This window comes from Hypanus sabinus, chromosome 4 (genome assembly GCF_030144855.1).
Source record: "Hypanus sabinus isolate sHypSab1 chromosome 4, sHypSab1.hap1, whole genome shotgun sequence".
Classification (NCBI taxonomy): Eukaryota; Metazoa; Chordata; class Chondrichthyes; order Myliobatiformes; family Dasyatidae; genus Hypanus; species Hypanus sabinus.
In genome coordinates this window covers 147,540,635-147,553,938 of record NC_082709.1, presented here as the reverse complement: position 1 = coordinate 147,553,938, position 13,304 = coordinate 147,540,635, and the positions used below count along the sequence as shown (strand labels likewise).

At 42.3% G+C, this 13,304-nt stretch overlaps 1 protein-coding gene across 6 annotated transcripts in view; it reads right to left on the bottom strand.

Moving 5' to 3' along the window:
* Window positions 1-12,306, bottom strand: part of LOC132393290 (solute carrier family 22 member 15-like) — a 78,873-nt gene extending 66,567 nt beyond the window's left edge. For 2 of the 6 annotated variants that reach the window (XR_009511821.1, XM_059968334.1), the window contains exons 1-3: window positions 11,765-12,306; window positions 6,956-7,168; window positions 2,725-2,857 (exon numbers count right to left, since the gene is read on the bottom strand). Coding sequence is in view for 5 of the 6 variants with exons in the window: in XM_059968334.1 (XP_059824317.1) it covers window positions 2,725-2,857; window positions 6,956-7,168; window positions 11,765-11,848 (430 nt within the window). In the remaining variant the exon portion in view is untranslated. Of the gene's footprint in view, window positions 1-2,724; window positions 2,858-6,955; window positions 8,119-11,764 lie in introns of all 6 variants that reach the window. The other 4 variants (XM_059968332.1, XM_059968333.1, XM_059968331.1 and 1 more) reach the window with 4 other exon arrangements.
* Between the last annotated feature and the right edge of the window lie 998 nt (window positions 12,307-13,304).

The window sequence follows — 13,304 nt, the reverse complement described above, 5'->3', positions numbered from 1 at the left end:
TAGTCCTCCTCTTGTATCATGATGGAGGCCCCCAGAGTGGAGGAATAACACCTCATTCAGTCTGAGTAGCCTCCAACCTAATGGAATTTTATTTTTTACCAAAAGGAGAAATCAATGTTCAGGCCCTTCCCCCTTCCCTCATTTCCACTCTGGCCTCTTACCTCTTATTCTCACCTCCCCCTCCATACCCCTCCTCCTATGGGCCACTCTCCCCAGCTCTTTACCTCTCCTACCTTCTAGCTAGTCTTTTTCCCTTCTCCCTACCCCCTCCTTTCCAGTCTTGAAGGGTCTCGGCCCAAAACGTCAAACATTTATCATTTCCATAGAGGCTGCCTGACCTACTGAGTTCTCCCAGCATCGTGCATGTTACTAGAATATAAAATCAAGGATGTAATTGGTCAGACCATGATTAGAGTACTGAGAGCAGTTTTGGTACGATTATTAAGGAAGTGTGTGCTGGCACTGGAGAGGCTCTAGGAACAACCCAGGGATAAAAGTATTAATGTTTTAGGAGCATTTGACTGTGTGCTCCTTGGGATTTACAACACCAAGGGCAGGGAATCCTCATTAAAAGCAAGCAAATATTGAAGGTAAGAGTGGACATCCAGAGGATGTTTTCAATAGCAGGAGAGTGTTGTGCCAGAGAGCACAGCCTCTGAATAGAAGGATGTCCTTTTAGAAAAAAATGAGGAAGAATTTTTTTGGTCAGATGGCTACGTGGGCTGTTATATTTTGCAACTGATGTTAAAGGGTCAAAAAAGGCAGAAAACAGACAAATTACAGGTTCATTAACAGCAAGTACCAGGTGATAATAATCAAAAATTTTAAAAGCAGAAATGGCTGTCTGCATTGGAAAGAAAGACAAGTTGTTCCATGCTCAGTGTTTGTTTTCGATTAGTTTTGTTTTGGAGTTGCAAGACATAAACAGAGGCCAAATCATTGAGTACATTTAAAGTGTAGGTTGATGAATTCTTGATGGGTAAGGGTATCAAAAATTAAGGGGCGTCAGGAAAATGGGGCTGAGAAGCAAGATGGCAGAACAGACTCAATGAGCCAAATGGTGTCTACAATACTCTACAACTTTTTTAAATCTCGATGCTGTCCCTTGGTGGCACTAACTCACAATACAGCACATTTCCGGAAGTAAAATCAGACTCTGCCCCATCACCTCCACTGTCCAAATAAATCTAACTACTTGTCTGACATAGAGCACCAGATGAGCAGAAGTTCCCTGGAAAAAAAAGCCATGATTTCAAATTGCCAACCTACAGCTTTGTCCTTCTTGGAAACTGCATTATGATTAAACATTATTGATGACAAATGAACAGGAGATGAATTACAGATCAGATGTGTCTCACTTTTCCTGCATAATTCAATCCATACAACCTTCAACAACATCTAGTTTTGGCTTTTAAGAATCTGAATTTGTACCACTGCCTTTGTTGATATACTTTTGGATGCAAGGCCCTAGGTCCTAGGGGCGGAACGGTAGTCTAGTGGTTAGCACAATGCTTTAAAACACAGGTGACACAGGTTCAATTCCCTGCACTGCCTGTAAGGAGTTTGTACGTTCTCCCTGTGATTGCATGAGTTTTCTCTGGGTGTTCTGGTTTCCTCCCACAGTCCAAAGATCCACTGGTTGGTAGGTTAATTGGCCATTGAAAATTGTTCCATGATTAGGCTAGGATTAAATTGGGGGGGGGGGTTGCTGGGCAGTATGGCTCAAAGGGCCAGAAGAGTCTATTCCACGCTGGATGTCAATGAATAAATAAATAAAATTCTTTCCTTCAAACATGACCCTCAATTCTTTGCACTTTCAAAACACTCCTTAAACATATTGGCTAAACTTTTATCTGTTATCACAATCTGGAGATATTACAGCAATATCCAACTGGTTTTTCAAATTTCATTTGATAAGAAATCAATGAAGTAGTTTGAACTGTTTAAGATGCTTGTGTAAAATGCAACATTGTGGTGGAGACTTCTATAATACTAGAGAATCATTCCACAATTACATCATCTGCTGCATCTTGCGAAGTTCATAGTACAAAGTACATTTAATATTAAAAGTATGAGTACTATACACAACCTTGAAATTACTCTCCGTATAGGTAGCCACATAACAAAGAAATCTAATAGAACCAATTGAAATAAAGAAAACTGTCAAACACCCAACTTGCAGGGGAAAGAAATAATTGTGCAAATAATAAAAGTAAGCAAATAGCATTCAGAACTGAAGCTAACAAAAGTGAGTCTGCAGCCATGAAGCCGGGCATCACAGCAGCCAATTCAGCAGTCCATTAGTTGCAGGCCACAGCCTCAGTTCAGCACAGTTTGCATTTAACACAAGTTGCAACACCATGCAATGCAGTTAGATTACACTTTTACGTAGCACAGAATTTGCAAGCTATTTGCTTTTGCAACAAAAAGCATTTTTCTTCTTCACTGGTTATTTTAATCCACAAGCCATTCTTTCTGCTGTCACTTACTTCCTGGGAACCAGCACACTATTCAGAAGGAGAAAATTAAAAAAAAATTGGGGCCATATACTCAACTGATCCACAAAAGTCCGTTGTCATCAAACAAGATCTTTGTACTTTATGTTTTTAATTATTCACAATACTCAAATTATTACAAGTATTAGAAAATTGAGAGGAGCCTTAAGTCTAGTATATCATATTGAAAGTTATTTAAAAAAACTTTTATAAATTTTAATCACCGTACCTGTCAAATAAGTTTTCTTCCTTCCAAATCGATCAGAAATTTGTCCAAAGATAACAACACCAATCAAAACACCAAAGAAATATACTGAATTGGCCAGACTGATTTTGTACGAGTCATCTCCAATGAGGAGCCACTGTCAAATTACAATAAACATAATATTGAGTATCAGTTCAAATCATAGTTTGATTAATTCCAAATGGGTAAACACTTCAGTTAAAGTTGAAGAGAGTAGCCATTTCTGGCTAGAAGGCAAAATACCAATTTTGATTTCAGACTGAGTATGACCTCATTTTCTAGGGTAATGTAATTGGTGGAAATGTACACAATTCACAACCACCAATATTGAGATGGGTTCATTTTAAGAAGCTGCTCTTATACCGTGCTTTGTGTTCAAGTTTGAGTACAATATGTAAGTGGTTATGGATTTCCTTAAACACAAAACACCTCATCACATCATTTTATTTGCGAAAACCTACATTGGTGAGCCCAATGCTGTAGGACAATTCCAGACTTATTGGACATGTTAGCCAATGCAGTCGCTTTGAAACCACTGGAGTTTTGGAAGCAAAATACCCTTGCATGGTTTGTACAGGCAGAAGCCCAATTCACTCTATGAGAAATCTCCACTGACAACACCAAATATTTCTGTGTGATAGTGTCGCTCAGCAACTCCATGGTTGCAAGAGTAGAGAGTCAACTTGAACACACACCTTAACACGATAAACACTGATCGCTGACAACTTGCCTTTTACAGACTTTTGGACTATCAGTTTCTGGGCACACCAAATAGCTGTTCTCCTTGCCTGGCCTTGGCGATGCTAAGCCATCAGAGCTAATGGACCAAATGCTGTCCCTCCTGGGAAATTACCATTCTTGTTTCATTTTTAAAGAACTCCTCATGCAACAAGCTCCTGGTCAAGTTCACATAGCCCTCATTAACGCATCTGTGAAGGACTATAGTCAGCTTGCTAAAATGGCTGATGGTCTACACTCACCTAGGCAGTAGTGCATCATTCCTCCCCCTTCCTCTAGCTCATAAGCCTGATCAGCAAGGCCCCCACGCCTGTGAAACAGACTGCGTTGGGCCTATGCTTTTACCATGCCCACATCGGTAGGAACACTAGGAAGTGTTGACCACCCTGCAGCTTCAACAGTGCCAGCGCACCGGGACAAGGTCTGTGAACACAGTGGGTTCCAGCTGCCAAGGATGTCTACTGTTCATTATGGACACCCTTTCAGGGTAACACTTCCTGTGTGACAAGGGTGCTCAAGTGAGGGTACAGCCAGCATCGGTCACTGATGAGAAGGCAAAGAGCAATGAAACCTCACTGGAGGCCACCAATGGGAGCAGGATCCAGACTTATGGGACAGGACGGGTGACACTCTGCTTCAGGGAGAGACATTACACAAGGGAATTCATCCTGGCGAAAGTAGCCAGACCTCTACTCGGAGCAGATTTCCTGTGTGCCAAAGGACTATTAATCAATCTGAAGAACTGCTGGCTTGCGGATGTCAAGGAGGCTGTCATCCTGCTCTCCCTGGCAAGTTCCCTACAACAAATGTCAAGTGCATGCACCACCATATGCAAATTTACTCAACTGCTGAGCAAATTTCCAAACCTCACCAAGCCCACATTCTCCACTATAGTCACAAAACACAGGGTCAAGCACCAGTCCATGCCCATTCTGGACACAGAAAAGCTGGCAACCGCAAAGGCCAAACGTGCCAATATGGAAAGACTTGGCGTTCTACACCGGTCAAATAGTCCTTGGGCTTCTCCACTTCATACGGTCCCAAGTCAGATGGTGGTTGCTGGCCACGTGCCAATTATCGAGCCCTCCACACCGTTCACTATCTGATCCCACACATTCAAGTCTCATTGACATGTTTAGCCAGAAAATTAATTTTTTCCAACGGCAACTTAGTTAGGGGCTACCATCAGGTGTCTGTAGCTCAGAGGACTCTACCAAAACAGCAGTGATAACCCCATTTGACCTCTGACCTTCAGTGCATGCCATTTGGGCTGAAAAGTGCAATGCAGACTTTCCAACAGCTACTGGACTATTACAAGACTTCGACTTTCCGTTTACCTGGATGAAATTCTTGTTGCCAGTGCATCTAAATCTGAACATGCATCTCACCTCTGCACATTTTGAGTGCTTAAGCCAGCACAGGTTGATTATTAACCCTGCTAAATGCCATTCTGGGTTGTCAACCACTGTACCTCCACAGAAGGTGCAATACCCCTCGCATCAAAAGTAACCACTATTATCGATTTCCCACCACCCCACACTACTGAAAAACTACTGGTTTTCAGATGTGGTGAATTTCTATCAGCGGACACGACCAGGGCATTTGATGACTCTAAAACCCCACTTTCTAACATGACCCTACTGGCGCACCCACTCCCGTACAGCCATTACTACTGATGCTTCTGTGTGACAGTGAGCTGTTCGGTCTCTATCTGGCTGTCTGCCATTTTCACTTTCTTTTAGAGGATCATCATTTCACAGCATTCATTGACCACAAACCTCAAGTGCACATGAAGAGCAAAACATCAGACCTTTGGTCTGCACAGCAGCAATGCCACCTGGCCTACATATCCGAGTTCACACCTGAAATACAACATGGCAAGTGGAAAAGTAATGCCGAGGCTAATTGCCTCTCACAGCCAGCCACTCAGGCCACACACATGGGGGTTGACTATGCCAGCATGGCAGCCGACTGAGCTACTGACCCAGAGATCCAGGCTTAGAGAACATCAGTCACGGGCCTGTGGTTGGCTGACACTAAGTTCCAGGAAGCTGGGGTTTCACTCCTGTGTGATGTCTCAACTGGCTGCCCTCATCCCATGGTGTCCACAAACTGCAAGTGGACTGTTTTTAACTCCATACATGGCCTCTCGCCTCTGTTTCGGAAGTCCTCACAGTAAACTGTTGCGCTGAAGTTTTGTGGCATGGCCTTAGAAAGGATGCACATGATTGTCTGGAGTGTCAGTGGGCAAAAATTAACAACCAGGTTCAGACACCATTGGCACCTTTTGAGGTCTCCAAGCAACAGTTTGACCATGCCAATGTGGACTTTGTTGGTGCTCTTCCCCACCCCCCCCCCCCCCACTAGTTTCATGTACCTCCTTACCATGGTGGACCATATCACCAGGTGGCCAGAGATCAACCCTCTAGTGTCAACAACAGCTGCAGACACAACTCGGACATTCATTAGCAACTAGGTTGCTCAGTTTGGCAACCTATCTGAAGTAACCTCAGCCTCAGTCCCTAGTTCATCTCAAATCCCTGGGCTGTGATGGCCCAGAGCTTCCGCATTAGGCTACGTCACACCACAGCGTGTCACCCACAGTCGAAAAGCCTATGCAAACGGTTTCTCCGTGAGGGCTTCCCTGACAAATGAGTGCTGGCATGATCATCTCCTGTGGGTCTTGCCGTGGCTCAGCACTACTCCAAAAGAGGGCCTGCAGTCATCCACGGCTGCACGGACAGTCTTTATGAGTGCCAGATGATTTTATTCCTGACACCACAACTGCCTGTTTGGCCTCTCAATAGCATCCCACCCTCCTCAATAAATTGCACCTATTCCTACCTCCCATCATGGCGTACAGCACTCTTGGGGGTGCAGAACCTACATTCTGCCTCTTTTGTTTTCGTCCACCACGATGCACACCAGCATCCCCTTAAGCCCCCTTACAATGGCCTGTTCCGCATTTTGGAATGGAGAGAAAAGATGTTTATCATAGATAAGAGGAGTAAACCTGAATGCACTTCAGTAGATCACCTTAAACCAGCCCAACAAGATTTAGAGGATTCCGCTACCATGCCCCTGCGGACACAACATGACCATAAGCATGTCAACACACCCCTGGACGAGCCAGAGGCACCTGCTGTTCCTCCACCCATGGAACACAGGACCTGAGGCGGGTGGCTCGTCTGAGCTCTGGACAGGCGCACAATGAACTCTCAGGATGTGTAGGATAATGTAACATACATAACTCACAACAGACATTGAGTCGGGATTCACCTTAAGGGGATGGCCTGTCATGCTCAGTTTTTGGAGTACAAGAAATGAGTTGTTAGTTTTTCTTAAACATAAAATGCCTCAGGTCTTCTTATTTGTGAAAACCTACAATTTCAATACAACTGAAAACAGAATACCAAGGCAAATTTCCACTCTTTCTGACTCTGCAGTCAGTACGCTGCTCACTAGAGTTATCACCTACCTCAGTAATAACAGATGAGAAACCAGGATCAAAATGAACATGTTTTCGAATCTCACTTTCATTCGTCACTTTAAGCCAATCCTTAAACTGCTGAATCTCATTGGTTGTGGTGTTACCTTGGCTCTGATTAGATGAAAGCGGCCCGAAATCCCAATGAAAAGTTGGTGATGCTCCAATTATGGTCATTAAGACGAAATGATTGGCAGTAAAAATCTGGACAAATATACAACAGAAAGTGAGCATAGCCAACGTCAGGACCTAGCAAGAAACACAGACTTCCAGCAGATAGACACAAGAAAACCTGCAGATGCTAGAAATCTAACGCAACACACAAATTGCCAGAGGAACTCAGCAGGTCAGGCAGCATCTATGAAAAATAGTAAACAGTTGACATTTATGGCTGAGACCCTTCATCGGGACATATGAAGGGTCTCAGCCCAAACTTAAAACTATTCAAAGGTTCTCCAGTCTGCATACATCATAGTTACAGTTATACAACTGAAGACAGAATTAAAATAAAACATATTTGCAGCAATATCACAATCAGGCCTTGCAGTTTATTCCCTTGTTGTTTCCAACAAGCACCTATGGTTCCCCTTAATTTAAATTTTAACTAACATTTGGTGTGCTTATATATAATATCTGAATAAAATCACATCGGTGAGAAGTGTAAATGATGTCACAACAAGAGAGACTAAACAAATTGCATTTTAATGAAGGACACAGGTTATGGGTGGATAGCTAGTTGATAACAGTAGAAAGAACGAGTTCCAAGTCTCATATCGATGTTACAAAGATAAACAACTTTCCCTGTAAGTACAAGTCCTGCTCAAAACAGAACTAACGGTTTTACAATTTTAGATTTTTTGAAGGACTTAGTGAACTTGACTCTCAGGAATGCCATGTGGTATGCGCAAGAGTCTCGTTTCCCCATGTCACCAGGTTCAGGAGCTGTTGTTGCCCTGTTACCAGGGGGCTCTGGGACCAGCTTCAGTCAACTGTGCATTCAGTTTTGGAGACTCTGCGGCTCATGTTCTACATATTATTGTTTATTTTTTACTACCTGCTCAATGTGTCTCCTTTTGAACACTGATCCTTGTCAAACTTTGTTGTGTATAGCATTCTATGGACTCTCTTGTATTTCTTTGTTTTCCTGTGGGTGGCTGCAAGAAAATGAATCTCAAGGTTGTACATGGTATACGTACTTTGATAATAAATTTACTTTGAAATTTAAACTTTAATGGTAAAGGTTGGCAGTGAAAATGATTCCATTCTGATAAAGGATATTGACAGCAAACATATCCATCACCTGCCTTCATTGAGGGGCAAAGTCAATGTAAATGCTTACTCAGAAGCGGTGCATACTTCGTATAAAGTTGCTTTTTACATGCCATGGTACAATTACTTGCGTCCTGCATTACCAACTGTTATAAGGGAGTAGACTATGCATCTATTTGCTGGGCAAACTCATTTGAAAAGAAGATTTTTAATCCTTGCACAAGTAGTCTAAAGTCAAGTTTGGCTAAATAATGACATTCTCAAAGATGCCCTCACAGAAGGATACACAAGGGATAGAGGTGTCAAACCAACCTATTTCAATTCATAGCCAGTTAATTATTTCTTTAAATAGCTGAATGGAAGAAGGAATTAGAAAATTGAAATATTGGTTAAAATAGTCTAATGATAGCACTCCTAAGGCAAGTGAAATAGCAAAACCAATCTGTAACTGCAAAGTAACTTTTAAAAACTAAATCAACAATGAACAATACAACTTCCTAATTTTCAAGGATGTAGTGGATACAGCCCAGTCCATCACAGGTCCTCCCATCCATTGGGCACATCTACATCGAACACCATTGCAGGAGAGCAGCATCCATCATCAAGGACTCCCACCACCCAGAACATACTCTTTTCATGCTGCTGCCATTGGGAAAGTGGTACACTAGCCTCAGGACTCACACCACCAGATTCAGAAACAGTTATTACCCCTCAACCATCAGGATCTTGAACCAAAGGGGGTAACTTCACTCGGCTTCACTTGCCACATCATTGAAATGTTCCCACAAACAATGGACTCACTTTCAAGTACTCTTCATTTCATGTTCTCAATATTTATTTATTATTATTTCTTCATTTTGTATTTGTACAGTTTTTTGTCTTCTGCCCTCTGCTTGAATGCCCTAGTTGGGCAGTCTTTAATTGACTGTAATGTTTATTATTCTATAGATTTATTGAGTATGCCCACAAGAAAATGAATCTCAGCATTGTTCATGGAGACATATGTACTTTCACAACAAACTTACATTGAACTTTAATTTTGGCTGTATCCATATTTGCTACTGGGTGAGCTTAAAGGCAGTTACCAAAACACAAAAATACTTCTATGCTAAATTGCTACATGAAGTCAACCTCTCACCATTTCATTACGGGTAAAAGTTTGAAGGGCATGCATAATTAGGTGTGCAAGAAAAAAATCTTTTGATCACCGCAGCTTGTTCAGGGAATAATATTTTAAAGTTTTACTCCAACATCACAGCATGAAAATGAAAAGCTGCTTTAGCACACCTTTGTGCAGCTGGAAGTGATGCATCTCAGTCTGAAGGTAGGTAAAAATCCAATCAACAGTGTGCTTGAGACCATTGTGAGTATTAAGCATGTGGAGAATAACGTAGAGACTTCTTCATTTCTGGGAATAATTCTATATTATTCCAGGCTCCTGCTGGACCCAAATATTGAAACACCAATTTAAGAATGGCAAATGCCATTCTTAATGGCCAACAAGCATCCAGTCAATGCAAGTAGACTTTGTGCAGTGACCTTTAAGGCAAGCATACAAGTCAAATTAACATAAACACTATTGTCAGCCATATTACAGATGACAGGTAGCACAGGTATTAACTATTTGTTTTGTGAGTAACAAAAGCAAACAGAACAGCACAACAAAATGGGAAAACTAGCAATTATTCAGTTCCACTTATCAATTAAAAAGGTCCAGACCATCGCTGTTAGAGCACAATAGAACAGTACAGTATTGGAGAGGCTATTCAGTTTACAAAATTGTGCTGATCTTGATGCTAATTTATACTCCATGTCCTGCTCCTGTACATCATCCGTCTCTCTCCAAACCATGCACATTCGTCCATCTAAAAGCTTCTGAAACTCTACCAAACTGACTGCTTCCACTACCACCCCAGTAACCCATTCTAGGCATTTTCTTCTCTGCGTTAAAACCTGCCCTATCTATTCTTCTCAATTTTAAAGACATCTGTCAGGTATCCCCTAAGCCACTGACTCCATAGGGAAGAATACTCCAAGTTTGTCCATCCTTTCTTTCCAGCTCCTACACTCTAATCCAGATAGCAAACTGATAAACATCTTCTGTATCCATGATCTCCACATCCCTCCTATAATGGGGTGACCTGAACTGCAATAAAAAATTTATATCGTTTCAGCATGACTTTCTTTCTCTTATAAGCAACACCCGTAGCAATAAAGGCAAGCATGCCATACGCTTTCTTTTATGAATGGGGGTGGGGTGGGGAAGAAAGAAATGGCAGATAAACTGAATGAGTGTTTTGTGTCAGTCTTTACTGTGGAAGATGCCGGCAAAATGATAGAAACTCGAATGAGTTGGGGGCAGAAGTGAGTGCAGTCGCTGTTATTAGCAGGGTCCTTCAGAAGCTGAAAGGTCTGAAGGTAGATAGGTTACCTGGACCAGATGGACTACACCCAGGGGTCTGAACGAGGTAACTGAAGAGATTGTGGAGGCATTAGTAGTGATCATTCAAGAATCACTAGAGTCAGGAATGGTTCCAAAGGACTAGAAACATCACAATGTCACTCCACTTCAGGAAGGGAGAAAGGCAGAAATTATAACTGTTTTGACATTATCATCTTCCAGGTGAAAATATTATTCCTTTCTCATTTCCCTTATTAGTCATGCCTCTAGATTTCTACCTTGCTAAGGGAAACAAGTCCTTCCTACTCATTCATCCAGACTCCTAATATTTTTACACATCTCAATTAAGGCTCCACTCAGCCTCCTCTGTTCCAAAGAAGAAAACTGTGCACCTACTCCATCCTTTCTCACAGCTGCAACTTCACACCTTAACAATGGCCTTTGCAATCATATCTTTTCTAGAATGTGGGACCGGAACTCTATAAAACTCCAAGAGCTGCCCAGTCGGTTACACCCTCTTCTCATATAACCTCCTTCCTGTTTCATTCTGTGCCTCAAGCTAAATGAAGTCGTTCCACATACTGGTTTAACCGCCTGCTATCATTGCACACCGTCTTCAGCAGTAAAATGTACAGTACTCATACTTAAATGCAAATACAGGGATAGAGTGAAGTATATACACATGAGATACTAACTTTATATTAACAATTAACATTAGATTACTTAAGACCGCTGGGTCTTGTAGATATGCTATTAAATATTGACAGCACTTCCAAAGTCCACTGAAACATCCTATAAAGATGATACACATGGAAGGCGACAAGTCCAGATGCCAGGAATTCCAAATTCCATTCACTTCTTCTGTTAAGTTTTCTATAATTACATCTCATCCGTAATAACTCTCGCCGTGCTCTCAGCGCATTTGGACGACACGAAAATAAAAGTTAAATTACATAAATTATTTCCTATGCTGTGTTATTATACTTCTTTGCCACGCCCAGTGAGAGCAATAATCTCCAAATCCCTGCGCAGAAGTTACTTTACGCTGGAGTGTGAACTTTTGCTCCCTATTCTCCACAGCGCGCCACGGCCAGCGGTCGACTTGCGGCCGCCGCGGCTCAAGCCCCTACCTGTAGCAAGGTCAGCAAGGAAACCAGGTACACCTGGCGTGGCCCAATTCCACCCATCGACTGAACAGCCTCATCCAGCAACATGGCAGCAGCGACCGCTGAGGGAGGCAGGCCCACCCAGGGGCGGGGTGTCGGTCTGCCCCGTCACCAGGGAAGCTGAGTCGTCACCCAGTGTGCTTGCTGAGCGGGCCGATTTCGGGTGGACCGGTGGGTGCTGCCGCTGAGCCTAACGTGGCCGGGTTTGGTTCGTCACAAATAATAACCACGCAGATCAAAAGGTCTGCAGGGTCCCAGAGAATTGTTTCCATTAGTTCTATTCACCCTTCCGTATTTGACAGCATTAGAGCTACTTAGTCTACTGAGCCATGGCCATCAACTCGCCTTTCATTCAAGGTGCAATTGACTGTAACTCACCAGTTACTTATCAGGACTTTTGTTTCCACCAAAGAAACATCTTTCAGAGAGCCCCCTTTGTCACGTTATGGCAAAAAAAATGTACAAACGTACAGAAAAGCCTATCTTCTATATTTAATATTTCTGAAATATTTGAGTGATGTTGTAAATATTTTGTTTGATTAAGCATTCTTTCTTTGTTTACATAATTCATAATGGGTTTTATGTATAAAGTACGTGAATGGCATTACACAACCACATGGTAAGTTCGGGCCTCGCTAAAGTAAAAACGAACCTAACACATTCTCCCCTTTTACTTGTTTTTCTTTTGATTAGCTTTATGTTTTGGAGTTACAAAACATAACAGTGGTGATAAGGAAGTTTTAGACGAACCCGAGACGACCACCTACCTGTCAAAGTACAGCAAGACGTTCAAGTTTTTAAAAAGTGCCGCCAACTTGCTAAATAGGAGCAGAGTAGGCATTTGGCTCATTGGGCCTGCTCAATAAGATCATGACTGATATGGCCATGGACTCATCTCCACCTACCTCCCTTACTATGCAAAAATCTATCCAACCTTGTCTTAAATATACAGTACTTACTGAGGTAGCCTCCACTACTTCATTGGGCAGAGAATTGCACAAATTCACCACTCTTTGGGAAAAGCAGTTCCTCCCCATCTTCATCTTAAATTTACTCCCCCGAATCTTGATGATGTGTTCCCTAGTTCTAGTCTCATCTGCGAGAAAAGCAACTTTCCTGCCTCTATCTTACCTATACCTTTCATAATTTTATTTGTTTCTATAAGATTTCCTCTCATCCTTCTGAATTCTAGTGAGTACAATCGCAGGTGGCTCAATCTCTCCTCATAGTCTCACCCCTCATCTCTGGAATCAACCTGGTGAACCTCCTCTAAACCGCCTCCAAAGCCAGTACATTCTTCCTTAAGTAAGGGGACCAGAACTGCATGCAGTGCTCCAGATGCAACCTCACCAGTACCCTATACAGTTGCTGCATAACCTCCCTGCTTTTAAATTCAGTCCCTCTAGCAATGAAGGCCAACATTCCATTTGCCTTCTTGATAGCCCACATTGATGTAAAAAAAAGCCCAGCATGTTTTTTCCTTGGAAGCACAGCAAGATGTTTG